The sequence below is a fragment of the Drosophila navojoa genome, chromosome 5, assembly GCF_054131105.1.
Source record: "Drosophila navojoa isolate 15081-1374.11 chromosome 5, UAZ_NAV_1.0, whole genome shotgun sequence".
Classification (NCBI taxonomy): Eukaryota; Metazoa; Arthropoda; class Insecta; order Diptera; family Drosophilidae; genus Drosophila; species Drosophila navojoa.
The window spans coordinates 12,693,086-12,719,795 of NC_142893.1; the positions used below are offsets into that span (position 1 = coordinate 12,693,086).

Consider the following 26,710-nt stretch of genomic DNA (forward strand, 5'->3'; position numbering starts at 1 on the left):
ATTACCATATGCAGCAAATACACCATGATAAAGTCGAGCATTGCGACAGGCCTAACGGGTTGTGCTCTATGGCAATAATAACAACAACAACACTCACAACAACTACAGCAACAACAGCAACATCAGCAGCAGGAGCAGCAGCAGCAGCATAAAAAACTCAACAGCAACAGAGTGTGTGTGTGTGAGCGCGCGGCTGGTGTGTGTGCGGCTGATGTGTGTGTGTGTGTGAGTGCGAGCGCGCGCAATTTAATCTGAGCAGAAGGCAGCAACAAGGAGTAACAGCCGTGGCATAACGGCATTACAAACTAACGAAGAGCGAAAGTAAAAATACACAATTTCACCGTTTCCATGCAGAGGAGCTGCGTTCGCTGGGCGTTTGTAATAGAAAATGCACGTTAAACATACACAGCGCCGAGTTAGCGGTCCTGGAGCCTTCGGAACATTTACCAACGATCAACGGTATGCAATTACATATGCATATATATGCATAATTATTCTCTTGTATTTCTTTGAGATAATTGTTGTTGATTAAACGTATACTTGTTACATTAAATTACGTTGCCTTACGTTACGTTGCGTTACGTATACATGAGTGTACATGTGCATGTATGGATTTATGTATTGTATTATTATTATATTACGTTACATGGCGTTACGTTTCGTTGCGTTACGCTGCGTCTCGTTGCGTTGCTTATTGTATACATACATGTGCATGACATTACGTTACGTTACGTGGCGCTCCGTTACGTATCGCATACAAGTGTATACTCGTGCTTGTATGTATGTACGTATTTATGGTATATTTGGTATGTTTGGCATTTTGGGTATGTGTGTGTGTGGGTGTGAGTGCATGCATTTGGTATGCGTGTGCGAGCGTGTGACGTTGAGGCTGTGCTTATGGGTATGAACGACCTAAATCCCAACATTTCATCAAATATTTAGGAAAAAGTCTGCTTATCAATAATATAGTAGAGCTGGTACGTCCTGAAGCCCACGCACACAGACATACCTTCAAGCATACCTGCCCGCATACGCATGCATACATGAATGTGTGCATATTAAAATATATATGTACATACATACGTACACACATACATATATGTACATGAATGTATTACCGTTTCCGTTTCATTTCATTTTCAGCATTCCCATTCGTTTGTGTTGTTTGTTTCTTTTGGTTTGTTTGCTGTGTTTGTTTGTTCGTTCGTTTGTTTGTTTGTTGATTTCTTAAGTTAAACTGTTGGCATTGTTGTTGTTGTTATTGCTGCTGTTGTTTATCTAAATGTCTATGTGTGACTGAGTGTATGTGTGTGTGTCTGCTACGATTTGAAAGCTTAAATTTGAAAGCAAATGAAAGCAGCTTTTTAGGGTCAGTTTGTTGCTGTAATTACTTATGGCTATATAAGTGTATGTGTGTGTGTGTGTGTGTGCTTGTGTGTGTTCAAGTTTCACTTGTTCAATATTCTTATTTGATCCCATTTTGCTTATTTCCTTTGGCTTTTTCGAGCACAATGCAACTGATTTCCGTCCATTGAACGGTCCACAGAGGGGAGGTGGGCGGGCGGGCGGTCGGGCAGCGTTAGTCATCCGTCACTCAGTCAATGCAATTACGAAACTAGATTAAAAGCCAAGCGGCCAGCACAATGGCGACAATGGCAACAACAGCAACAATGGCCAAACAACAATGAGCAACCGTTCGAAAAATAGTGTCAAAGTACTTTAAGTGCACTTGTATGCAGTGTGCAAAAAAGCGTTGCCTACACACAGGCGCCATTCAATTACTTCTTTAGTGTACCAGTGTGTGTGTGTGTGTGTAATTGTGTTAGCGTATTTGTATGTGTGTGTGTGTACATGTACATGTCCAACGACAACATCAATGCAGGCAACGGAAGCTTTCGCTTTTACTTCAATGATTAAAGCACTGACCGAATTTCGGCTTACCCTGCCATGAGGCGCCCCTGTACATAGGATTGCATATGTATTTGTGTCTCTTAGTATATGTGTGTGTATTGATAAAAAAAAAGGGCTTGCTGTCATTATTGTTGTTGCTCGCACATTGTAGCTAACACACACACACACACACATAGAGTGAGATAAACAGTTTTGTTGGCATTTTTGTGTAGGAAGCTCGATGTTTCCAATTGAACTAGTTACAGAATTTTGTATACTGTTAACAGCTGCACATAGCAAGTACATACACACACCCACACACACATACACAGATACACAATCACATTTGTATTTGTATGTGTGCCATAGACAGATTCCGCAAAACTTTTCCAGTTAAACAAACAAAACTTGACTTCGTGGAATCTGACTATTAGTTAATTAAAACTTATTTATTTTATTTTAATCCCATTCTTTTTTTTTTCTTTTGTTTCCTTGCTATTCGTTTCCAGTGAATATTTATATTGAAAATTATGTTTGTCATTGTTGTTGTTGTTATTTTTACAGAAAACTTGCTTAAAAGTACAAAACTTGAACAAAAAAGCAAAAAAAAAAAAACCAAAACAAAACTTTAAATATCAAAATAAAGTCGAAGCGCTAGCGAAACAAGTTTCGCAGAAAAGAACAAAAATAAAGAAACAAAGTGAAATCGAAACAATCAGCGTGAAACACTCGATTCCGTTTCATATTAACGCTGTGGAAGCCAATTTTTGCGTACGTACTGACATCATCAGTGAAGGTACTCACAATTTCAAATTGCCTCTCTCTGCCTCTACCTTTCAACTACTCTACTACTACTACTACTACTCTACTTTAACTACTACTAACTACCATTACTACTACTACTGCTACTACTAGTTATGTACTAACTATGTACTTGCTACAGATTGTCCCACAACACGTTTTAAATGCTATTTACTTGCTATTCCCTAATCCCCTACTGCAAGCTACCCTAGAACTAACTCTATGAGCATAAACAATGTTTCTCGTTTCAATGAATTATTCTAATTAATCATAAATAGTTGTATAAAGCACTCAGCTATCCTACTCTTCTTCTTCCTCCTCCTCCTCTGCTAATGCATTCCCTTAATATTATTGTTTGTTTTTCTTAATATATTTTATCAAATCCCTTGTCAATGAACTTTATATATACATATATATATAGAGAGATAAATACACTTGCTCGTAAAACCCTGATCAAAAATCGCAAATGTAAAATATATATATTATTTTATTATTATTATTAATGCTCGTGCAGCGCGTATTTTTATTGAATTATTAAATATATATTTGTTATCTTAATCGACATATAAATCTGTCCCTCTTTCCGTCTCTGTCTCTCTTTTCGATTTGTGCAAAGAATCTATTTATATGCTGCTTCCAAGAATATTGTTTTTCGAAAATATTGTCTGTTTGTAATAATATATAAAACAAATTTTTCCAATTTTTTTATACTAATATACAATTTATTTTAAATTATATAAAAAATATTGTATAAAAATGAATAAATATATGTAATAAGTATATTTATTTAAACCAAATCTATATAAAAAATAATTAACAGATAAAGTACAGTCAACAGATAAAGTACAGTCAACAATTAAAATATAATTATATTATAATGTCTTTTGACTTGCAAAGACATGAAAAACTTATAAATTTCGTTTCAAAATGTAGAGTTTGAAGAACTAAGAGCTTTAAAGTTAATTGAAACACAACATATTAATATTAAATTGTATATTATGAACACAATTCAGTACAGAAATAATATATTTAATTAGCTGCAAGAGTATTTGGACATCGGCATGTTCGATGTTGGCTTATTCGATTGTTAAGGCTTGCTTCTGTGCCCGTTTGTAATCGAGTTATGGGATCTACCTGCGACTGTCTGAAGTAATATACATGTACCTGTATATATACAAATGCTTAAGTACCTATATCTCACTATAATTTAATTTTAAGATCAACGACATTAATTTTGAATTGGCATGACGTTTGAGTATGACGTAGATTTATTTTCAGCTCAATTCTAATTGCAAATTACGCTCGAATAATTAATGTTCGGCGTGCTGGAGTCGCTTTTGCTTGTCAAAATACACAGTACAAAGATATATATACATATATGCGTGTATATATAGCTGATGAATCTTTTTATGAAAGCATTAATTCACTGCGTGTTCTATTATTAAGAATTATGACCTATGGCACAGCATGGCTGAAAATATCATATTAATTACAGTTTTGACAATGGGCAATTCAGCATTGTGTCTACTGTGATTGGTCCATTGTCTATCCGGTTTAATTTGGCTACAGATTCAGATAGATATACATATACATAAATATAGATGATGGCCTGTTGAAATTTAATTACATTTCAAAGTACTACGACAGGTATTGCCCGCCTCCCCTCGCCGCATTGTTTATTTGAGCGATTGGCAGCTGCATTGATTTTCATTTGAATTCGCCTTTTCAATTTACAGCTGCAATAATTTTCCATATATAAATAAATATAGCTGCCTATTTCGATTCCTCAAATATGGCAAAAGTTCAAGAAATTATTATTTTTGCTAAAATTAGAGCAGATCAATTGTAAAATTCATAAGCGGCACACGCTATAACAATTGCACATAGGAAAATATTTGTATATAGATACATGTATGTATATAGATATATAAATATATATTTCGTTCTTTCTATATAAGTTTTTATACACTGCACCCATGGAAAATCGGAAATCAGGGTATAATGGGTTTGTTGTCATGTTTGTAATAGGCAAAAAGAGGCGTGGTAGAGCCCATACTGTAAATAAATATATGTCGTGAGCTGTCCGTCTGCCTGTATGTATGAACGCGCCGTTCTCAGGAGCTGTATGAGCTAGAGTATTGGAATTTAGTTGCAGGACCTTGTATACCAACCGCAGATCGAGTTTGCTTTTGGAAAATCGATAACTCTTCCTGCTTCAATGTTATCGATTATCACAAATCAGTTATAGAGGTATATCTCCTACATCTTTAGAGCTAGAGTCGCCAAATTTTGAATATAATCTTATTAATTTTATATAGATTCATTGAAATATCAGTTCTTCACTGGCTGCAGGGCATCCCGTAGTCGCGCCGTCCCGTTTTGAGCTTTCTGACTTGTTATTGTATATAAGACACATTTAACCGCCGCCTTGTGCCGTTGCACTTGCTGCTGAGGGAAATTGATATAATTTCGATAAACAAAATGGAATGCAATGCAACCGCCAACCGCCAACCACCAACCGGCAGCCATCAAGCTGCCAGCCGTCAGCTGCTAACTGCCGGGTCCGGCGCAATTACGCTTTTCGAATTTACGCTTAATGCCTTCAATTGGCTCTTGAATTAATAATTGAGTCATATTGTGTTTAAGAAACTGGGTCTGTGTGCCCTCTACCAGCTAAACGCATGGGATTGCCCGAGGATGGCAGCACGTGCTCACTGGTGAAGGAACACCCCACACATCCCACGCCCCACTCTGCCACACTTGTGTCTCTACAATGCGCCAAAGTTGACATTGGAGCCGGCCCAGCGAGCAGTCAATACAATTATCATGGGCAATGGCAGCCTTGCCAATTGTTTGCAGGTTTTTGGAAGCTGCTCGAGCTGCCGCAGGGCACATTTGTCCGCAGCGCTCTTGACGATGCGAAATTCGAGTGCTTCAAGTCCCAATTCAAATCAAATTGACAACAGCCAAAAAAAAAGCTACAAAAAAACCTGTCTGAGGCGTTGCTTTCCCTTTGATTTCAGTCAGCATCTCAAGTTCGACTTGAAAGCGGATTAACGTCTGATTTATCTGCAGTCATTCGTAACATTTTTTATCATTTTTGTTTTTTTGTCTGCTGCCTCTCCATCTGTTTGCTGAAGGGCTGTCGTGTGCACAATCATTACGCTAATGCATCACACACATTGCATAGTTTCTGAAATTTCCAATCAAAATCCAAAGTTCCAACTCCGAAAATGCATATTCAAAATTGAGATAATTGCATTTGGTGCACATGGCGTGAGCGCTTAATTGAGTGAAATTGATTTTAGTTTGCTCAGCGATTGCGATTTGCGATTTACAATTTACAATTTACAATTTACAATTTTTGCACTCAAACTGTCAATAGAAAATGTTGCACAAATATTTGCATTGGCCCAACGAAATTGTGTGTGCGCCGTGTGCCGCTTGCGTGCCAAACGAGCTGAGATTGCGACTGAGCTAGAGCCACAGAGACAGCACCATCAATAGCACCAGCACCACCAGGGGCAATGGCAGCGGCGACTTTACTATCTGAAAGTAAATGAATACATGCATATATACATAAATAGTTATATCTATATAACTCTTTTGGAATCGTTCTTCTTTTGTTCGCATATGAAATTATGCATTATGCATAGCTAAAAAAATATAATATATATAAATACACAAATGCTTTACAAGCACATTTTTGCTGTCTACTGCATCACGTTAGCCCAGTGTGCACAGTGGGCCTGACTTTATTTAAAAGGAGCAAAAAAATTTGCTGCTGTTAAAGTAATATTTCATGGCAAATGCTTTCAAATATAAGAACTCTTTATATAAATTTAAATACATCATAATTAAATGATATTTATATTTTAGGAAGAGCAGAAAACAATATAAAAATTGTAAATATGCAAAGGAAATACTTGAGGCTATGATAATGATATATATAATTCTAAAAATGAGAAACATGTCACATAATTTATTAAATAAACTTAATTTTCAAAATATAAGATTTTTTATATCATATAAACCACGGCTATAGGTCTTAAAAGAACTTTATAGATTATAGAATTTTTTTTTTGGTAGAAATAATTCATTTTTAGTTTTTCTTTAAGAGCTTCAAAGTGAGTGTCAAACCAAAAATTTATATATTTAAAATTTGTATTTTTCAATGCATTATATTTGCAAAAAATTTTGTTCCTAAAATGTACTAAATATTTTATAATTAAAATAACAACGCTTTTTTTATATATTATATATTTATTTTATACATTTTTATATATGTGTATATATTCATACTAAGTGCTTCATAATCTAATGCAATATAAATTTTAATACAATTTGTTTATAATTATAAAGATCTTAGATAGGCTCTAAGCTTTCAAAGAGGAATCAAAAACAGTTTACCTCTACTTAGCATTAACTTAGTTTGTAATATTCTGGCATATTTGTTTAGAATGAGGTTTGCGATTGCACTCCATGGAATATTTTTACTCCATTTTCTATGCATTAGCACCCACTGCAATATGGATATGCATATGAGCTTGTATATATATTATCTGCTTGCCCAAAGAGTTCAGCGTACCAAACAATCAGATACCAGAGGCCAGATACTCGATACCAGATAAATAAAACATAAATGTTCGGCGTGTTATCTTATCAGTAGCTTTTAGCGAAATTTGACTTAAGGTACTTCCGCTCAGACTCTTAGAGAGGAGAGGGGAGAGAGAGTGAGAGGGAGGGCGACAGTGGGGGTCATTCTTGTTAAGGCTTTCAATTTGTGGGGGGCCAAAGAGCTATATATCTTGGATGTTTGCTTAATGTGCACGCCTGCCTAGACACTCACACACACACACGCACACATCTACATATATAACTCAGTATATATATATGTATATATCAGTAGCTCTACATCTATAACTATACCTATATCTTTATCTAAGTGCCATGCGTGTTTCTAAACATTAATTTAGTTCAATTTTTCGCGCGATCAAAAGCAGATGAGCATGTCGACTGCTCGGTCGCTACATTGTATATATATCTCTATCTATATAGCTATAAATACGGGTGTATAAATTGTATCACATGTATATACATATGTATATGTGTATATACAAAATGTTCATCTATATAGTTTGCTGAGCGTTTCTGATGAACTCAGAAGCCGCTTGAGCTCAAGCCTCCTCTATTCAGATGCCCCGTACCCTAGCACCGTCCCGCCACTCGCACAGCTGCACAATCAATATTTATAATTAACAATTTCTTTTGTTTATTTGTTTTTTGTCTCGGCGTGTTTTCCACACCGTTTCCTGCTCACTTTAGCGTAGCCTCTGTCCAGTTTCTGGCCCCTTGCCTATGCCTCTCGCACCCGCATCCGCTGTAAAAATTTCGTTTCTTTTTTGCCAATCTCAAATAAATAAATTTCTGTGTTTGCCGGCGTCTAACGCCATTCATTCTATATCATTTACCCGGTTCTCATTCCTGTCTCTGTGCCTCTTGTAGCGCCAGCCGAGACAACTTGTACCCCGACGATCAGCAGCAGCAGCAGCAGCAGCGCCACTCGCACTCGCATCAGCACTTGGTGCGTCAGTCTCTGATTAGCCTCAGCTACGCACAGGCGGGATCGAACTCTGCATCCGCATCCGCATCCGCATCGGCGGCGGCAGCAGCGGCAGCGGTAGCGGCGGCCTCTGGGCCCATACCCATCCACTCGCACTCCTCGGCCTCCACCTCCGTGCGCAACAGTCCCAGCCCCAGTCCGGCGGCCGATCAGCATAGCTGCAGCAGCGGCAGCGTTGGAGTCGCCCTCGGCTACGGTCGCAGTCGGCGCGGCGAGGTAGCGGATCGTGATAGGGATAGGGATCGGGATCGGGATCGGGATCGGGATCGAGACGGTGATAGTGTTTCGCTGCTGAGAGGAGCCGCTGGCTTGGGCCAGCTGGGCCTGGATGAGCCACGCGCCCAACGGCAGCGCAGCAGCAGTCGGCTATCGAGCGGCATCTCCAAGCAGAACTCCAGCGACAGTCGCAGTGGTCTGCGCATTCTCGATCCGGCGCCCTCGCACAGCCACAGTCCCGTTAGCTGCGGCACCCAGAGCATCAGCAGCACCGGCGGCCAATCGGCTCTGTACGATGCGTGTCACGAGTACACGCGCAGCTTGAGTGCAGCACCCGCGTCCGAGGATCAGGCGTCGGCCGGAGGCATTGGCATCGGAGCAGCGGCAGCAGCTGGCGGCCTGCTGAAGAGCCACTACAGCGAGCAACAGCTGTCGGAGCCGCACTTCACCAATCTCAATCTCAATCTCAATCTGAACAGCGACTACGACACGGGCAGCGACAAGCAGCAGCTGGTGAATCAGACGTACATCTTCAAGTGCATCGCGAACAGTCCCTCGTTCCTGCGCACCAACAAGATCAAGGAGCAGTCCAAGAAGCTGCGCAATCTCTCCCTGAAGACGCGCACCGCCAAGAAGAAGGGCCAGATCATATCCAAGTCGAACGCCGTCTCCGACAACTCACTGCATCCGGGTGACAAGTACCTCAACTTGTATCTGGTCGAGAAGAAGCATTCGCTGCAGCCGCAGGTAGCTCCGAGTGCTGCCCATACGGTGCCATCGTCTCTGTCGGCACCGGCGACAGCAACCGGCTGCTCATCCTCATCCTCATCCTCGGCAGCGACAGCGACAGCGGCAACAGCAGCAGCAGCGGCGACACGCCAACAGCAGCTGCCGGCGCTCTCGGCGGTCGCCGCACGGCAGCAACAGTTGCTGCTGAACGGCTCGCTGAAGAGCAAGACGAAGACATTTCCGGCGTATCGGGCATCGGTGCGCAGCGAGAGCGACGACAAGGAGTACAGGGCGGCTGGCAGCAGCGGCAGCAACACGATACCGACGACGGGCAAGAGTCCGCCGGTGCCGCACTCGCTGGCGGCGAAGATCAGCGGCAAGAACTGTAACAATCTGCTGCACAGCGCCGGCAACAAGCTAAGCGTGAGCAGCAACTCCTGCCACAAGCTACATGCCCACGGTCACGGCCAGGGCCAGGGACAAGGACACTCGGCCTACACACAGCATCTGGCATCATCGCCGAAGAGCTCCGTCTCGAGCAACGGCCACTTGAACAAGTACTGCCTGACGGATCTGACACGGCGCAAGGCCGAATTCAATCGCCAGCTGAGCGCGCCGACAGACTACAGCCATCACTCGTCCAGCAACGGCTCCCAGCAGGGCTCCGAGGCGGCCAATGAGGCGGTGGGCGAGTCGACGATCACAGTAGCCAGTGCCGGTGTTGTCGGACACACGGGACAGCACAGCCATCACGGGCACGTCCACGGCCAGGCATCGACAGCGCCAGCCACACTCAAGTCGCTGCAGCTCCACAACTTTGGCGTCCATCATCCGACGTCAAGGCCAACGTCCACATCGTGCACCAACAGCTTCAATCGACGCCACATACGCAGGCACAAGAGCAAGCTTAGCGAGCGGTGAGTCTGCCATGCCCATACCTATAGATATACACATGTATGTACATATCTAGTTATATATGTATTTACTTAACTATTCTTATCATCAACCATTAACCAGTTAACGAGCCAGCCAGTTGGCCAATTTGGCCATTTGCTCGGTTACAATGTCTCGAGAGACGCGACGCGATGCGATGCGACGCTCCAATTGCTAAGCGAATTACGCATGCAAAGTCGTCATCCGACGTTGCTATACCCTCTACACAATTGAAATGGATAAGTGGGGTGTATACTGCATGTGACAGGCTGAAGAACCTTTCTTTTAGTTTTAATATTTCTTGTATCTATCGATGCTTCATCTTTTAATCCAGCTTTGGTTCTGTCTATCCGTCTTTTCATCTGCCTAGACTAGACTCTGCTTGTCGCTTATTTCCAATGACTTCTCTAACTTTCTCAAAGTTGATTGATTTCCAATTGTCCATCCGAGTGTTTATCTGACTGTTCGTCCGATTGTCTTTTCGCCGTCCAGCGAATTCTGCGTCCGACGGTCCGTCCGATTGTTCATCTGCCAATCCATTCGTTCCTAAACAAATGTAGGGCATTGGGGATTAAGAGTTGAAGCTTATTTTAAATAGTTAATGATTTTTCTAATGCAGATTATGTCTCCATAGTTCGCCTATTCGACTCTTGAAACTAGAAGAAATTTGAGTAAGCTAGAATAGTCAAGACACCTTTTCCTACTTGGATTTCATATAATAATATGCCGATAATCTATATGGAGACACAGACATATTCCTTTTCCGATTATCATATCTGCTTTCTTCTAATGGAAAGAATCTTCCTTAATCTTTTTTTAATTCCCGCCAACATCCAGGGTATTTCCTAGTCGAGTACTGCCGACTAGATCACACTTAATTATTGCTGCTGCTGCCGCATGTCGTTAAATTCGCGTCTCATGTCTTTTACCGGTTTTTGTTAGCCGCTTATCGAGCAGCATTTGCATACTGCCATCAGCATCGTCTGACTCCGAGTCTGAGTCGCTGTCTGAGTCGCAGTCTGTGTCTGAGTCGGGGAGTTATGTATGTGCTTCGGCCAGGGTCCGGCCGCATAATGAGCTTCTAAGCCGCGAACAGTGAACTTCATTCGCGTGTTGAGCTTTCGTTCATAATTGAAGCGTGCAGCGTGACGAACGGTGCAGTGAGCAGGACTTGGGAAAACTAATCCCTCGAATCGGTGTGATCGGAACTAGACTTTCAAATCGGGCATTCGCGTGACCGTGGATGAGATATTGAGCATTGGGAATTGATTGCTGTACGTGCTGATTGCGTCGTTGACACGGAAAACTCTCGCGCCATTATCATAATATCAATTGCCTAAGCTCAGTGACTCAAATCGACTATATCCATAATTTACTGGACTAGATTGTGACTAGAGGCGAACGGTGTTAGCCCGCCCCTACCCCAACAACAATCTCTCACTCTCTCTCTGAGCTCCGTCTCGAGCTCAATGATAGTTGACGTTGTTGTTAGCCTCCCGGCCCGGGCTCGGTAACCCGTTAGACCAATTCATTTACATAAAATCTAGAGGTAATTCTGATAGTTTTTGTTGTTGTTGTTCTTGTTGTTCCGTTTTCTGTGCTTTTATTGGCGTCAATTTTTGAAGAATAGCAACGAATTATAGACGAGCTATAATTTGCGACGCGGCTCGTCGCAAAATCAATTAAAAAGCAAACGCAACACAACAAAAATATTGTTTTTATTTATTTATTGTGCAACGGCAACGCGAGAGCCTCAGAACAGGTTATCTAGCCGGCCCGGCAACAGCTCGCCGCAAAAAGTAAACTTACAAAAAAGAAATACTCAGAGGAATAAGAAAACTGAAATAAATGATCGAGCGAGCAGAATGTAAAAAATCATCAACAGCTTCACTTGATCAATTATTTAATTACGCGGCAAATTCCCTTTTCGGCATTCCCTATTGCCGTAAATTGAGAGTCGAGGTAAAACGAGTGCAGCAAAGCAATAAACCAAACAAACAAATCAACTTATAAACAGACAATCGAGTGAACGAGCAAAGCAACAAACAAACAAAATAAAGACGACAGCTGGAGGACGCCACACGACACACACATACACGCACACACACACACATACACAAGCTGAAGACGAACACCAATTTTCGATTCCGAATACCAACAGCCTCGGTTTTGTATACGCGCATTCGGTATTCGGTATTTGGTATTCGGAGACGATATTCGACAGCGCGTTCGTTCGGAGTGTTTGCCGGCGCTGGCTGGCCGCGCATTGTTACTTAGTTGCGCTCGGTTAGCGGGCTTGTAATAACTGAAAGTGATAAATTACGGTATATAGAGCAAACTGCATGAAAACGCACACAAACACTCATGCACACATGCATACATATTCTTTTTGTGTACTTGTGAACGCGATAAACTTAAGTTACGGTCATCAAATCAGTGCGAACAGCTGCTTCAACACGTTTCAAGTTTCCACTAACAATTAAACGCCAACCGCAATAGAACTAAAGAAAACAAATTGAGACGAAACAAAACGAAACGAAACGAAACGAAAACGCAATCAAAACCAAAACCAAAACCAAAAAACTGCAGACATAAACAACAAAAGCATGCAAAATGTATTGGATAACAGTGGATAACAGTGGCTGGCAATGGAAACCAACGGATAACAGCTATCCGATCGGCTGTGTAGAAATTCTAAACGCTTTTGTTGTTGCTCAACTTCGTGGCTGTTATTATTTATATACAAAAGACGCGCACGCACACGAATAATAATAATAATAATAATATTCGCTCGTAATAAATTCATTAGGCTAATGCGAGACGAAGATTAAATTAAATCAGCTTCAACAGGCTTAATTAAAACGTAGCTTTCCCATTTAAAAACTACACTCAATTGAGTGTGAAGCAGAACAGCAACAACAACAAAATAAAACGAAAGAAACACAAATACAAAACTACAAAAACACGAAAAAAAAAAATATCATTGCACGCTTCTACTTTACCAAACAATAGAGACAGGCAAACAGCCATCGCCGGCGAGAGCGCGGAGCACACAGACCACGCGATTTCGTTTCCGCAACGAGCCAAAGACCTTGACAATCACCGAATGCAAGGTGAGAGATCTGGATGCTGCAGCTGCAACAGCAACAGTGCGAATTGTGCATTGTGCGTGTGCAACAATTATGAGAATTGAAAAAAAAAAAAAAAACACACACACAACTACAAATATAAATAGAATTAAAAAACCTATAAAACCCGGCAAAGCCGTTACTTTCACTGGCTTGCCTTAAGCGCGTACTTGTAATACAATATAGCTACTATATATATACACACTCATATACATACATATATATATACTAGTTAGTTGCATTTCCTATTCATGTTTATTTATTATGATTGATTTTTTTTTTCGTATTTTTTTTATCAATAATTGTTTTGCAGCCTGCTGAACGGCGATAGCGAAGAATCAGTGCGCTGCTCATACTGCTCCGTATTGAATGTGAATGAGAACGACTTGCGCATTTCATTCGAGAACACCTGCACCGACTCACTGGTCACCGCTTTCGATGATGAGGCGCTGCTAATATGCGACCAAGGAACCGAAATGGCAAGAGCTAAGGTTTTTCCTAAACAACTAGAGCAGGCATTACCAACCACAACCAACTAATCCAAACAATCAAACAATACCATTTAGTCATACATGTTAAATCATCATAGTTCCAGTGTTCCAGCGAAAGAGAATAGACTGAATTAGGCCTTAATTACAGGTGAATCAGTGTGTGTATTAATCGAGTTTTGCATCTTGCAGGTACACTTTGATGATGTGTCGTTGTACGGCACTCCGAAAGAGGAGCCAATGCCCAATATACCGATAGTATCGGAAAAAGTCTCGGCCAATTTCCTAAAAAGTCAATTGCAATCATGGTTCCAGCCGACCGACAATCGTCTGGCCATGAAATTATTTGGCAGCCGCAAGGCCTTGGTCAAAGAACGCATACGTCAGAAAACTTCCGGGCATTGGGTAATACACCCGTGCAGTTCATTCAGGTGGGTTACGCAATCTACATATGTATATAGCTATAATTTATTTATACATCTATTGTTCTTTCAGGTTTTACTGGGACCTTTGCATGCTTTTATTATTAGTAGCAAATCTTATTATCCTGCCAGTCGCAATATCATTCTTCAACGATGATCTGAGCACACGATGGATTGCCTTCAACTGCCTAAGTGATACTATTTTTTTAATAGATATTGTAGTCAATTTTAGAACAGGTAATGTGAACACATGGCAATTACTATATATCTATGTATATCTATTGAGTGGAATTTTCGAAATTCCTCCACCTTGCTTGAAATTCTTTTGTTAATTATTTCTCTTCCTCTCTCTTTGTGTCTCTCGCGCAATTACAGGAATTATGCAACAAGACAACGCTGAACAAGTAATATTGGATCCAAAGCTTATAGCTAAACACTATTTAAGAACCTGGTTTTTTCTCGATCTGATTTCGTCGATACCCTTAGATTATATATTTTTAATTTTCAATCAAGTAAGTTTATTGTATTTAAAGAAACAGTACGCAACATTTTGATTAAGATTATGAAATTGCAGGATTTCTCTGATTCTTTTCAAATCTTGCATGCCGGACGCGCTTTGCGCATCCTCCGTCTAGCTAAATTACTTTCTCTAGTTCGCCTGCTTCGTCTCTCCCGCCTCGTCCGCTACGTCTCGCAATGGGAGGAGGTCTATGTAAGTATACAATTCCGACTCAATTTCATTATAATTTCTGCAATTTGTTTGACTTTTGGTTTGCATAGCAAAAGATCTATTTAAAAGTAATATATATATATATTTATTTGAGTCATATTGAATGATATATGCTATATATATATATATTTCTATTTCAATTTCAATTTCGATTTATTTTGTTTAACAAATCAGTTTTTCAGTTTGCAACACAATTTTTGTTCTTTTGTTCCTGACCCTCAAAATATATATATATAATTATATTAAAAATACACTAAATAAAAGAACGATAAAAATGAAATGAAATGAACATGAAAACCTAACTCTGGGTTTTTAGGCTTTAGTACAGTCAGTCGAACAGCTAACAGTGATCCAAGTTGTCTATATATGTAGTCCAAAGTGCTCAGTCTTCTCTGATTCTGTTTTTAGGCTTTAATATTCAATATTCCATAGGAGTTATTCGAATAATACATTTTCAGTTGTTAAATGTTTTAGAATATACTCGATGTCTATCATTTCAGTTGATTTCAGTTAATTCCTTACCTTCCTAAGTATATACATATATATATTTATGTCCAAACCAACGCTGTACAAAAGCCCAAAAATGAAAATTAAATAAAAAACAACAAAAACCAAAAAAAGAAAAATAATAATATTAATAATACATAATCGAAAGTTTTGTGAATCTTAAATGTATTTGTTTTCCAACTTGTGATGCGTTGTGCTCCAAGCCCAGTTAGTCCAAGTCCAAGTCCACGTCCAGGTCCAATACTTCCCATCAAGTTCTGCAACAACTACAACAACAACAACTCACAACAATACCAAATCGCGAGCCGTCTCTCTCTTTCTCTCTAACGCTCTTCCTCTCTCTCTCCACAACATTCTCACAAAGACGCTTCAAACTTCGCTCTGTCGCAGGGGGAAATTTCAGTTTTTTATGTGCTTTATATATTTATTTTCTGTATTTTGTTCTATATGATTTCGTTGTTCTGCTTAAATTCATATTTATTGTGTCTCTTCTTCATTTGAATGTTTCATTTCTTGCTGACTTTATAAAGCACTGAAAATTCAAACAAATTCTTCATTGCACAATGTACAAAGAGAAGAAAATCTCTGAAGACTTTCTTTCAAGTCGCAACTGAGAAACATTTCAATTAAATTTCAAGTGTTGAAAAATGCTTTTTTATTTCCTCAACACTTACTTTACTTGCGCAACGTCACCCAAAAAAAAAATTTTAAAAAAGAACGATGGAAACTTGAACTCAATTTATTGTTTTATGTTTATATATACATACGTATTTATTTAAGTACAAAAAAATTAATAAGAAAACGTCAACTTTATACAAACCAAAATGAATATTTATATAAGTATTCAAGAAGTTCTCAAAAAAACAATTTGCTTATCAAAATCAGACAAGAAACCCTAAAACTTTTTAAAAACCTTAGCCAATCCAGGGCTTATAATACCTGTGTATATATATGGTTTTAGATTCTCCAGAATCTACAGAAAAAAAGTGCTGATCGCAGAGGGAGAATGCATAGAAAAGACAAAGATGGCTTGACAAAAAGCAACCTAATTCTCAAGGTAACGACCCAAAACAAAACTAAAAACAAAAACAAAAAAAAAAAACTTAAGATTTTTTATCAAATAAAAATCAAAACACTATCAAACAAAAAAAAATTAATTTTGATAAACATAAAAAAAAAAACAAAAACAAAAAGCCTTGATTGATTGACATTATAATTATGTATTATTGGTGCAACATAGATCACATTCTTTTTGAGATATGATTGAACCAAAATTGAGTTTTAGTGCATATTTCGTTCGTTCGTTCGTTCGTTCGATTGTTCGATTGTTCGTTGATCATGTTTGCTTGAATTTTAATGTTCGTTCGTACATTCTGTAAATTTTCTAAGACTGCCTTTTTATATACATACATATAACTAAATATTGATTGATTAAATGATTGATAAACATACATATATTTTCTTGAGTTGATGCATAAGAAAAAATAATTAAAATTAAAAAAAATATATGAATAGAATTTCGCGTCAACTTCGGTTTGATCGAAGTTTGTTTTAATGCACTTCACGAAATGAGGTTAGAAACGATTTGAGATGCTGCAGCACTGGTCCGATTCGATAGCCATTGAGGGCTCTATTTAGTTCCTTCCGATTTAACTATCTCTAGTCTAGCTAGCCGTAGACTTCATGCATGAGCATGTCTTTAGCCAAGGATTAGGCTTAAGATTTGAGTTCTAGTTTTGTCACTCTTCTTCTTCTTTATTTGCGATTATTTCATTTTCTAGTTAGTACAGTGTAAATAGTAGTTAGAGAGCGCCTGTGAATTGCATCTAGACACAGAGACTTGCAAAATGTATTTCGAGTGCCAAAGATATTGAATCAAATGCGAATGAAAAAAACTCATGTAAAAACTAAAAGAGTTTCTATAAATATGTATAAATAATTTGTTCAATGCTTTTTGCTTAAGCACTGCGACAAAGACAGCGATAGATAAGCGATATAATTATACTCGTAGACATTTGATAAATTGTATATATCGCAGCAGCAACTGTGCAAGAGCATTTCCAATAAGCAAGGGAAACTGCTTACACACACACACACACATACACAAGTAAATACACCGTAATGCTAATGATAATAAGTATCGAACAGCTGTTGAACAACGAACACGAACACGAACATGAACACTGTACTACAACATATCCGATACAATGCATATACATACGTAAATATCCAGTAGTTACTTGCATACATATACCTATTTATCTACTACATATACACATAAAGTCTTATACGTATTGTATAGCATACATTTGTGGGCAAGTGCAAATGCAAATAAAGTAAAAACGCTTTCGCTATCGCAAACACAACCGAACACTCTTCCTCTAGTGCCTAATCTAATCTAATGTGGATAAGCATAATGATGATAATAATTATAATAATGATATATAAATAATGCTACAACAAGATTAAAACAACAACAAACAAGCAACAACAAAAACAGCAACAGCAACAACAACAATAAACACCAACAAACACAATCAATGCTTTTGCTTTTGTTTCGGCGCGCGCTTTATTGCTGCAACTCTACGCTCTACGCTCTTATACGCTCTCTCTCTCTCTCTCTCACTGTCTCTCTCTGTACTTGTACTCTACTCTCTTCTACTGCTACTACTACTAATAAAGCTCTGCTACTGTTGCCAATTACGAATATGTTTACCGTTACGTTGGTTTCACTGTTTTTGTTGTTCTTGTTTTTGTTTTGTTTTGTTTGTTATTGGATTGTTTTTGGTTATGGGCTTACGTTGCGTTATGTTCTTTTTTTGTCTGTTCTCTTTTTCTGTGTCTCTCTCTCCTCTCTCTCTCTCTCTTGTGTTTTCTGTTGTACAAAAGTTTTCAGCTAAAGACTCGCGTGGCGATCTCCTCGTTCCGTAAGTCTGTGTAAATAAACCCGCGAAAGTCAATGAAGATTGCAAAAGCCTGGCATAATGGCATAATACCCTGTAATATTCCATACAACTGTTACACACGAAAACAACAGCCACAACAAGAAAATACTTGAATGCAATACACCCGTTATTTTACTACTCTTTACTCTGTCCATGGGTTTAATATACATATAAATATTTTATTTCGTTTCTATTTCTGTTTATGGTTTGACGTTCGACCTTTTCCTCTTGTTATTTTTGTTTCGTTCTAAACTTCTGTACAGAAAACGTAGCACTAACAACTGAGATAAGAAAAACGCTTATGATTGTAAAATACTTCTGGAATAGTGAGCATAATTAAATATATATATATATATATATATGTGTGTCTATATATATATATTTTCTTATAGTTCATCTTATATACTATATTATATACTACTCGTTTTTACTTAAGCATCAATTTATTTGTGGAACTCTGAGCAAAAGTTAAGATGAGCACTTGTACCATAATAGCAGCTGATTTGCACTAAACAAACAAAAATAAAACTACGTAGAAATGGTTTGATTAATTGCGCTCAGGTTGTATTACACTTGCCTAATATTAGACTCACAATTAATTTAAATTATATTTTAGTTAACTATGCCTAATTTGTATATGGATTGATAGCGATTTTCCACTGTCTGCATCTACCACTACAGCCAGCTGTTTGCGCGTGTGTGTGTGTGAGTGTGTGTGCGCTCGTCTATTGTGAATGACCAGACGAATTGGCAGCTTATGCTGAGCTCGAGTGTTGCATACTTGTGGGCGCCACTGTGAGGCGAGCATCAGCTGCCAGCACACAAAATTCTTCGTTTTGTTTTCTTGATTTCGTTCTCTGGCTGTGGCTTGGTTTATTTATTATTTCGCTTTGGCTCAAAGTAATTGGCAGCTGGAAGTCGATAAAGCCTACTAAAAAACCGTACCAAAAATTTAATTTAATTTTGGATTCTCATTATTATTTTACTTGGCATAGTTTTGATTTGGTTTGTTGTAATTTAAATGTGAAACTCACAATTGTAATACACACACACACACACAAACTCACACATATACACACACACACACGAACACACACACATACATGTAATAGACAATGCGGTGCTGGGCTTAAGTTGATGTGCACTTTTATTGATAAATCTGGTTGCAGTTCCTCAATATGGCCTCGGTTTTTATGAGGATCTTCAATTTAATTTGCATGATGCTCCTCATCGGACACTGGAGCGGCTGTTTGCAGTTCTTAGTGCCAATGTTACAGGGTTTTCCATCGAATTCCTGGGTATCCATCAACGAATTACAGGTAGGAAATCTCTAAATATATGTTCATACATTCCAAAGTGGAAGAATAGATCTTAACTAATGTTATATGCAGGAATCATATTGGCTGGAGCAGTACTCATGGGCATTATTCAAAGCCATGTCACATATGCTGTGCATAGGATACGGCAGGTAAGCAAAAACTGAGTACAATATAGATATATATTTTGTATATATTATATTTTGAGAAACTACATCTATATTAAAACTAAATTCTACTTCCATCTTTTACATATATGTATGTATATATTATATGTATTATCCATTAATCTTTTACAGATTTCCACCACAATCACTGACGGATATGTGGCTAACGATGCTATCGATGATATCGGGCGCCACATGTTATGCATTGTTCCTTGGTCATGCGACCAATCTAATACAGAGCTTGGACTCCAGCAGGCGGCAGTATCGCGAGAAGGTCAAACAGGTGGAGGAGTATATGGCCTATCGTAAGTTGCCGCGCGATATGCGACAGCGTATAACGGAATATTTCGAGCATCGGTACCAGGGTAAATTCTTCGATGAAGAGTTAATACTGGGCGAGTTGAGCGAGAAGCTGCGCGAGGATGTTATCAACTATAATTGCAGGTGGGAGATCCATAAAAATAAAGACAATTAACAGGAGTGTTATCAGAAAGATAATAAACTAAACATATGCATATATCTATAACTATATGTTTCTATAATGTTTGCTTCACAGATCCCTCGTGGCGTCAGTGCCTTTTTTTGCTAATGCCGATTCGAATTTTGTTTCCGACGTAGTTACCAAACTGAAATACGAAGTTTTCCAACCAGGTACTATCCATTAATATATGCTATAAAGGCTTAAGCACTAGAGCTCTAATCTTATACTCTTCTCCAACTCAGGTGATATTATCATAAAGGAGGGCACGATCGGTACAAAGATGTACTTCATACAGGAGGGCGTGGTGGACATTGTCATGGCCAACGGCGAGGTATGTGTAGAGTATGCCATACTAGAATGTATTACAGGGTATCTATCTATCCATGTTTGATAGGTTGCCACCTCACTATCGGATGGATCTTATTTCGGTGAGATCTGTTTGCTGACCAATGCGCGTCGTGTGGCCAGCGTGCGAGCCGAAACCTATTGCAATCTATTCTCGTTGAGCGTGGATCATTTCAACTGCGTTCTGGATCAATATCCGCTAATGCGCAAGACCATGGAAACCGTGGCTGCCGAGCGGCTAAACAAGATTGGCAAAAATCCAAATATAATGCAACAAAAGGATGAGCAACTAAGCAATCCAGAATCGAATACAATTACGGCGGTGGTCAATGCATTGGCCGCCGAGGCCGATGACTGCAAAGATGAGTAAGTAATGACAAATATCTGTTATACAATAGTCTGGTATGATACTCATAATGTAAAATTGTAAACAATAGTATAAAATTTAGAATTATATACAAAGTTAAAGCGCTGACAAACTTTTCAAATCGATCCGATTTTAAGAAGTTGCATCACAATGTTGTCAAAACATTAAAAAAAAGTGGAACCTATATTTTTAAATGCAGTTCGAAAGATCTCGAAAATACGTATCGAAAATGATATATCATTCGGAAATCGGGCAATAAATAACCAAGATAGAGCTGTGAATAACTTTTTTGGTATTTTGTAGTATTTTTTCGGTATTTTTCGGTTTTATGTGTATTCGTCTGAAACCTTGAAAGTCCAGGAAAATTTTTGAACGTAATTTGATACTACGAATAAATACGCGTCGAACAAAGCATTCCACTTGAATATCGGATGGAAAGTCCACAAGATATGAGCTACTAAAGTTAGAGGCTTGACTAACTTTTCGACTCGATCCGATTTTGGTCAATTGTTAAGGGGTTACATCACAATTTTGGGAAAACATTAAATAAAATGTGGAGCCTATATTTTTAAATGCAGTTCGAAAGATCTCGAAAATACGTATCGAAAATGATATATCATACGGAAATCGGGCAATAAATACCCGAGATACAGCTGTGAATAGCTTTTTCGGTATTTTTTAGTATTTTTTCGGTATTTTATCGGCATTTTTCGTTTTTATGTGTATTCGTCTGAAACCTTAAAAGTCCAGGACTATTTTTGAACACAAACTGATACTATGAATGAATACGCGTCGAACAAAGCATTCTACTTGTAAATCGGATGAAAAGTCCACAAGATATGAGCTACTAAAGTTAGAGGCTTGACTAACTTTTCGACTCGATCCGATTTTGGTCAATTGTTAAGGGGTTACATCACAATTTTGGGAAAACATTAAATAAAATGTGGAGCCTATATTTTTAAATGCAGTTTGAAAGATCTCGAAAATACGTATCGAAAATGATATATCATTCGGAAATCGGGCAATAAATACCCGAGATAGAGCTGTGAATAGTTTTTTAGTATTTTTTTTAGTATTTTTTCGGTATTTTATCGGCATTTTTCGTTTTTATCTGTATTCGTCTGAAGCCTTGAATGTCCATGACTATTTTTGAGCACAAACTGATACTACAAATGAATACGCGTCGAACAAAGCATTCCACTTGAAAATCGGATGAAAAGTCCACAAGATATAACCTACTAAAGTTAGGGGCTTGACTAACTTTTCGACTCGATCCGATTTTGGTCAATATGTGAATAGCTTTTTTGGTATTTTTTTAGAATTGTTCGGTTTTGTGTGCATCCTTGCGAAACTTTAAAAGTACAGGAATATTTTGAAATTGTGAATACATATATAGTTTTTATATAAGAGTCGTATACCATATGCACGAAATATTCATATATGGTACTCTTTTACAACATGCTAGACTCATACATCATATTCTTAGATAGCACTTTTACATAATACTCTTATATCTCTTGCAGTGACATGGATCTCAAGGAGAATTTACTGCATGGGTCAGAGTCGAGCATAGCTGAGCCGGTGCAAACGATACGCGAAGGTCTGCCCCGACCACGTAGCGGCGAGTTTCGAGCTCTATTCGAGGGCAATACTCCATGACACTGAGGCATCATGATTAGCCCAAATGGCACGCAACGAGCAACCATCTGAATAGCGGTTCGCAAAACCCAAAAACCAACAAACAACAAATAGTAATACACCCATAGACACTACAAACATTATATACACACACATACACAGACATACACACACATGCGTATATAATAATTAGTGAAAAAAAAGAAAAAAAAATCAAAAAAAAAAACTACACTGAATCAATTTACAGTAGTCTACATATATATGCAATTGCGATTTAGTAGAAGAAAAAAAAATGAAGACAACAACAAAAACAAAAGAGAAAAAAATGAGATAGAGAAAACGTATTACACAACAATGTCCTCAATAATTATTCATAATTTCAGCTCCGCTAACTGTGATGAACTTTAATATAAGAATCGAAAAAAAAAAAAAAATGAAAAACTAAAAAAAAAGATGAGTACATAAAAATAACTTATACGATAAAAAAAAAAAAACAAACAAAATTCAGCAGTCAGTTAAAGCATTCACACAGATATGAAACACGGCCATAGAGAGAAAACACACACACACACACATACACACACAGTTACATACATATAAGTATATAAGTTTTATGCCCATGATATTGTAATGATTACGAAGTGAATAGACTTTTGAATTTGCTACATACATAGGTGTTAGTCCTATGGATCTACTACTAACCTACAGACAGCCACACACTCAAACACACACACACACACACACCTGTAGTTAAACATACACCCTCACACACTCGTGCATAAACTTATGATATAAAGAAAACTTGTTATGTTATGCATACCACAAACCCAAAACAAAGAAAAGAAAATGAAATTACAACAAAAACAAATATAAATGCGCGTAGCTATTATGTACTCAAGAGCAACCAACAAACAACAATTATGTATTATTGCGATTATATAGCATATTTAAATACGCATTGCAACAAAAATTTAAAAACAAAAAAAAAAATGAAAACACTCAGCAGTATGAGTAAACACGACAACAATATATTATGATAAAGAAACAAAAATGAAGCAAAAGCAAATTTAACGAAATGCATTAGTAGTTGAACTATTAGTTTTTCACTCACTACAAGAAAACAAAAATTAATAAAGAGGAAGAGTAAACACTGACACAAAGTAGTAGAGCAATCTAAAAACATAAATAATAATAATTAAATAAATAAAAAAAAACACACATAAAAAAGAAAAGAAAACCTCAGGTTGCCGTCAACGGCAACAAAAACAACAACAGCAGCAGCAAGCCACATACATACATAAGCATTGACTATATACACGACATACATACACACATACATACATGCATACATATATACAAACTACATTAATAGATAATGTTGTCTTTTATAGGGAATTGTTATGACGATTCAGTTAAACAAACAAAAAAGAAAAAAAAAACAAATAATGTATTTATTGCAAAAACTTTAATTTGAGCATTATGTTTCAAGAAATACTATTTAGTTGCGAGCGAGATCTTTTTGCGTAGTTTATGCGACTTTGTTTGTCTTATTTTCAAAACATAAATCAAGCGATAAGACAACAACAACAACAACTTGTTTCAAGATTTATGTAACTTAGTATTTTATTATACGTAAACTAATAAATGAAAAGCAGAAGGACAGCGTTTGCCTTAACATAAAACTTAAACAAAGTCTTTCAATTTACATTACTTGAAGTCCAAGTTCGTTTGTAAAACAATTAATTAATAGAAAAACAAAACAAATATTTTTAACGTTTTAGCTCTATTTCAATCTCATGGCTTGTAACAGCGACGCACCCAACCAGACTCGATGAGCGCCATGTTAATGTTCTTTGTATGCAGCGAACTATTTGGATCAACCAGTATCATAGTGCAGGTATTATCCTAAAATAAGGAGAACATCACATTAGTATACAATCATATATATAATTCTGAAATAAATCCTTACAGCATCGTTTATCTTCTCAATTTTCGCAAAGAGTCGACGATAGCAGACAATATCGTAAAAGTAGTTGCTGGCCTCCATGGAAAAGTATTGACCCTGCCTGGGCGTAATGCAGGCCAGTCTGCCGGGCCAGCATTGAGGTGGCAATCTGGCAAAGTCTTTGCACAAATACTTCAAATCAGTGTGACATATCCACATCCGGTCGCCCGTATCTATAAGTTCCACCTGTTGAACAAGTTCTATAAATACATTGTGAATAACAGAATCTCAATCGCTTGCCTCCACATTCATTCTGCTGCCAGCTTTGATATTTAAGACTTTTGCGCGGTGCCAACTTTCTTCCCTCACATAAACAGCACCCAAATGACCAACCATTATTAAAAATAATGGAATCGTATAGCTATAATCATTAATGATGCTATAAAATTGTCTGAAAAAGAGCCAGCAAATTACTTGTATGATATAACATTTTTAAAATATACGTACTGCATGTTGTAGGACATGCCTTTGTAGTCCTCGTATTCTTCGTCATGTAGCCAAAAATAGAAGCTATGCGGACTAGCCACCTGTTGATACAGAGTATAGATTGTAGTGAGTATATATAATATTATTAATATTTTCTACCGTCACTAGTTGCACTTCAACGCGTTCTTCCAATTTAAATTTCTTATGCACATCTTGTTTGGGCAATTGACAATCAAAGCGAACTGCATCCCTAGGATATTCTACACTCAAGACGTTTTGGTCCTGGAAACAGATTAAAAAGTGTGATTAGAATGCTGTATGAGACTTTTTTTTAAAGTACGATAAATATTTACCACAGCAAAGACTGGAATGGCATCCGATTCACTACCTTCATCCGAGGAGCTATAATCAATATGCTGGTCTGTCCAAGTGCTCTGAATTGGATTGGATTCACTATTAATTAAATTAGTACAAGGGACCACCTCTGCATATTTGTAATTTAATATTTCTTTATCCTAAAATAAAAACATAATTTAATGTGTATATGAGGAAACATAAATAATTAACTTTTGATACCTCAGAATATTCCGGTCCAGCATCTTCATCGCAGCCCTCATCAGATGATATATATTGTGCAGTGCACTTCTTATGGTTCTTTGAGAGGGATTGGTTTGGCAACCCGAGCTTATCTGAATTATTATGAATTTTCAAACTGTTTTCTGCAGCCGAAGAGGGTTTCTCAACATTAGCAATTTTACATTTGGAAAGCGAATTAGTTATAGAATTCGTTTCCTTTTTTAAATTTTCTTGGCGAGCAACTGGAATTTGACTTTGCGGCGGTTGCTTGGCATATTGGTTAGCAGATGAATTGGAATTGTAAAGCGTTCGATGGTTGTAGTTATTATTGCCGTAATTATTCAGTTGCACGTTGTTCGATTTGGTATACTCATTGATAAACACGATATCAGATCGTTCAGAGGGATAACAGAATAGGGGTTTGCCACGTTTTCGATTTTTTTGCCTGTTGCTTGGCCTCTTTTGGCACTGCACCAGGGCTTGGATGTGGGCGGTCTTGGCGTTACTCTTTGCCAGGACGTATGCCATCGGCCCGTAGCCTACTAACTAAAGAATATATAAATATTTATTAGTATATGTACCTGAGAATCCTTAAAATGCAAAATTACCTCAACTGTGTCGGGAATTGAGCGCAAAAGGCTTTCGATGTTTTTGAAGCCGAGCTTGTTGAAGGGCACTGCACAGCCTTCCACGTTTACATAGTCACGCTCTAATCTTTCTATAGTCACGCGATCCGGTGTCGACACTACTAATGAATGGATAAGTTTTTTAACGTAACTTAGAAAGCCCTGGTCGACCATTTTCCAGATTGGTTGTCCACAAATTGTGGAGTTTAGAATCTTAGCGCGTGATTGAAGTTGGCTGCGGTCAAAAGCTTAAGATCTGCCACTAACCAGTGGATCTGCTGATCGACCACTTGGAACTAATTAAACTAGCTCTTTTATAAACCGAAGCCTATAAAACACAGGAAATACATT

General features: G+C 38.0%; 2 protein-coding genes across 9 annotated transcripts; one reads left to right on the top strand and one right to left on the bottom strand.

Moving 5' to 3' along the window:
* The first annotated feature begins 317 nt into the window (after positions 1–317).
* On the top strand, positions 318–22,837 carry Ih (hyperpolarization activated cyclic nucleotide gated potassium channel Ih). Of its 7 annotated transcripts, none has more exons than XM_018104816.3 (15): positions 318–459; positions 8,197–10,176; positions 13,634–13,799; positions 14,001–14,239; positions 14,304–14,467; positions 14,606–14,742; positions 14,790–14,942; positions 16,429–16,524; positions 19,582–19,731; positions 19,804–19,880; positions 20,028–20,339; positions 20,452–20,546; positions 20,619–20,707; positions 20,771–21,087; positions 22,612–22,837. In XM_018104816.3, the coding sequence occupies exons 1-15, from the start codon at positions 389–391 to the stop codon at positions 22,745–22,747; spliced, it is 4,182 nt and encodes a 1,393-aa protein (XP_017960305.1). In that variant the 5' UTR covers positions 318–388; the 3' UTR covers positions 22,748–22,837. The 7 variants fall into 7 exon arrangements, with proteins under 7 accessions (XP_017960305.1, XP_030246922.1, XP_030246924.1 ...); XM_030391062.2 differs by having other exon boundaries at positions 14,805–14,942; XM_030391064.2 differs by lacking the exon at positions 16,429–16,524.
* Positions 22,838–24,331: 1,494 nt separating this feature from the next.
* On the bottom strand, positions 24,332–26,632 carry tej (tejas). 2 transcript variants are annotated; one of them, XM_089262703.1, is made up of 8 exons: positions 26,342–26,632; positions 25,734–25,811; positions 25,511–25,672; positions 25,317–25,439; positions 25,179–25,258; positions 24,972–25,122; positions 24,696–24,917; positions 24,332–24,631 (listed from the first exon to the last, which is right to left on the bottom strand). In XM_089262703.1, the coding sequence occupies exons 1-8, from the start codon at positions 26,531–26,533 to the stop codon at positions 24,521–24,523; spliced, it is 1,119 nt and encodes a 372-aa protein (XP_089118829.1). In that variant the 5' UTR covers positions 26,534–26,632; the 3' UTR covers positions 24,332–24,520. The 2 variants fall into 2 exon arrangements, with proteins under 2 accessions (XP_089118829.1, XP_030246928.1); XM_030391068.2 differs by having other exon boundaries at positions 25,734–26,279.
* Between the last annotated feature and the right edge of the window lie 78 nt (positions 26,633–26,710).

What these genes read in the sequence shown, in the direction of transcription:
- tej (XM_030391068.2), bottom strand. Translation starts at nt 26,533, where the DNA reads ATGGTCGACCAGGGCTTTCTAAGTTACGTTAAAAAACTTATCCATTCA. An exon ending in CAATTCCCGACACAGTTGAG is followed by an intron (nt 26,280 to 26,341) that starts GTAATTTTGCAT and finishes TATATTCTTTAG; the next exon opens with TTAGTAGGCTACGGGCCGAT. An exon ending in GGCATGTCCTACAACATGCA is followed by an intron (nt 25,123 to 25,178) that starts GTACGTATATTT and finishes GCTCTTTTTCAG; the next exon opens with ACAATTTTATAGCATCATTA.
- Ih (XM_018104816.3), top strand. Translation starts at nt 389, where the DNA reads ATGCACGTTAAACATACACAGCGCCGAGTTAGCGGTCCTGGAGCCTTC. An exon ending in ATACGAAGTTTTCCAACCAG is followed by an intron (nt 20,547 to 20,618) that starts GTACTATCCATT and finishes TCTCCAACTCAG; the next exon opens with GTGATATTATCATAAAGGAG. An exon ending in GCCGATGACTGCAAAGATGA is followed by an intron (nt 21,088 to 22,611) that starts GTAAGTAATGAC and finishes TATCTCTTGCAG; the next exon opens with TGACATGGATCTCAAGGAGA.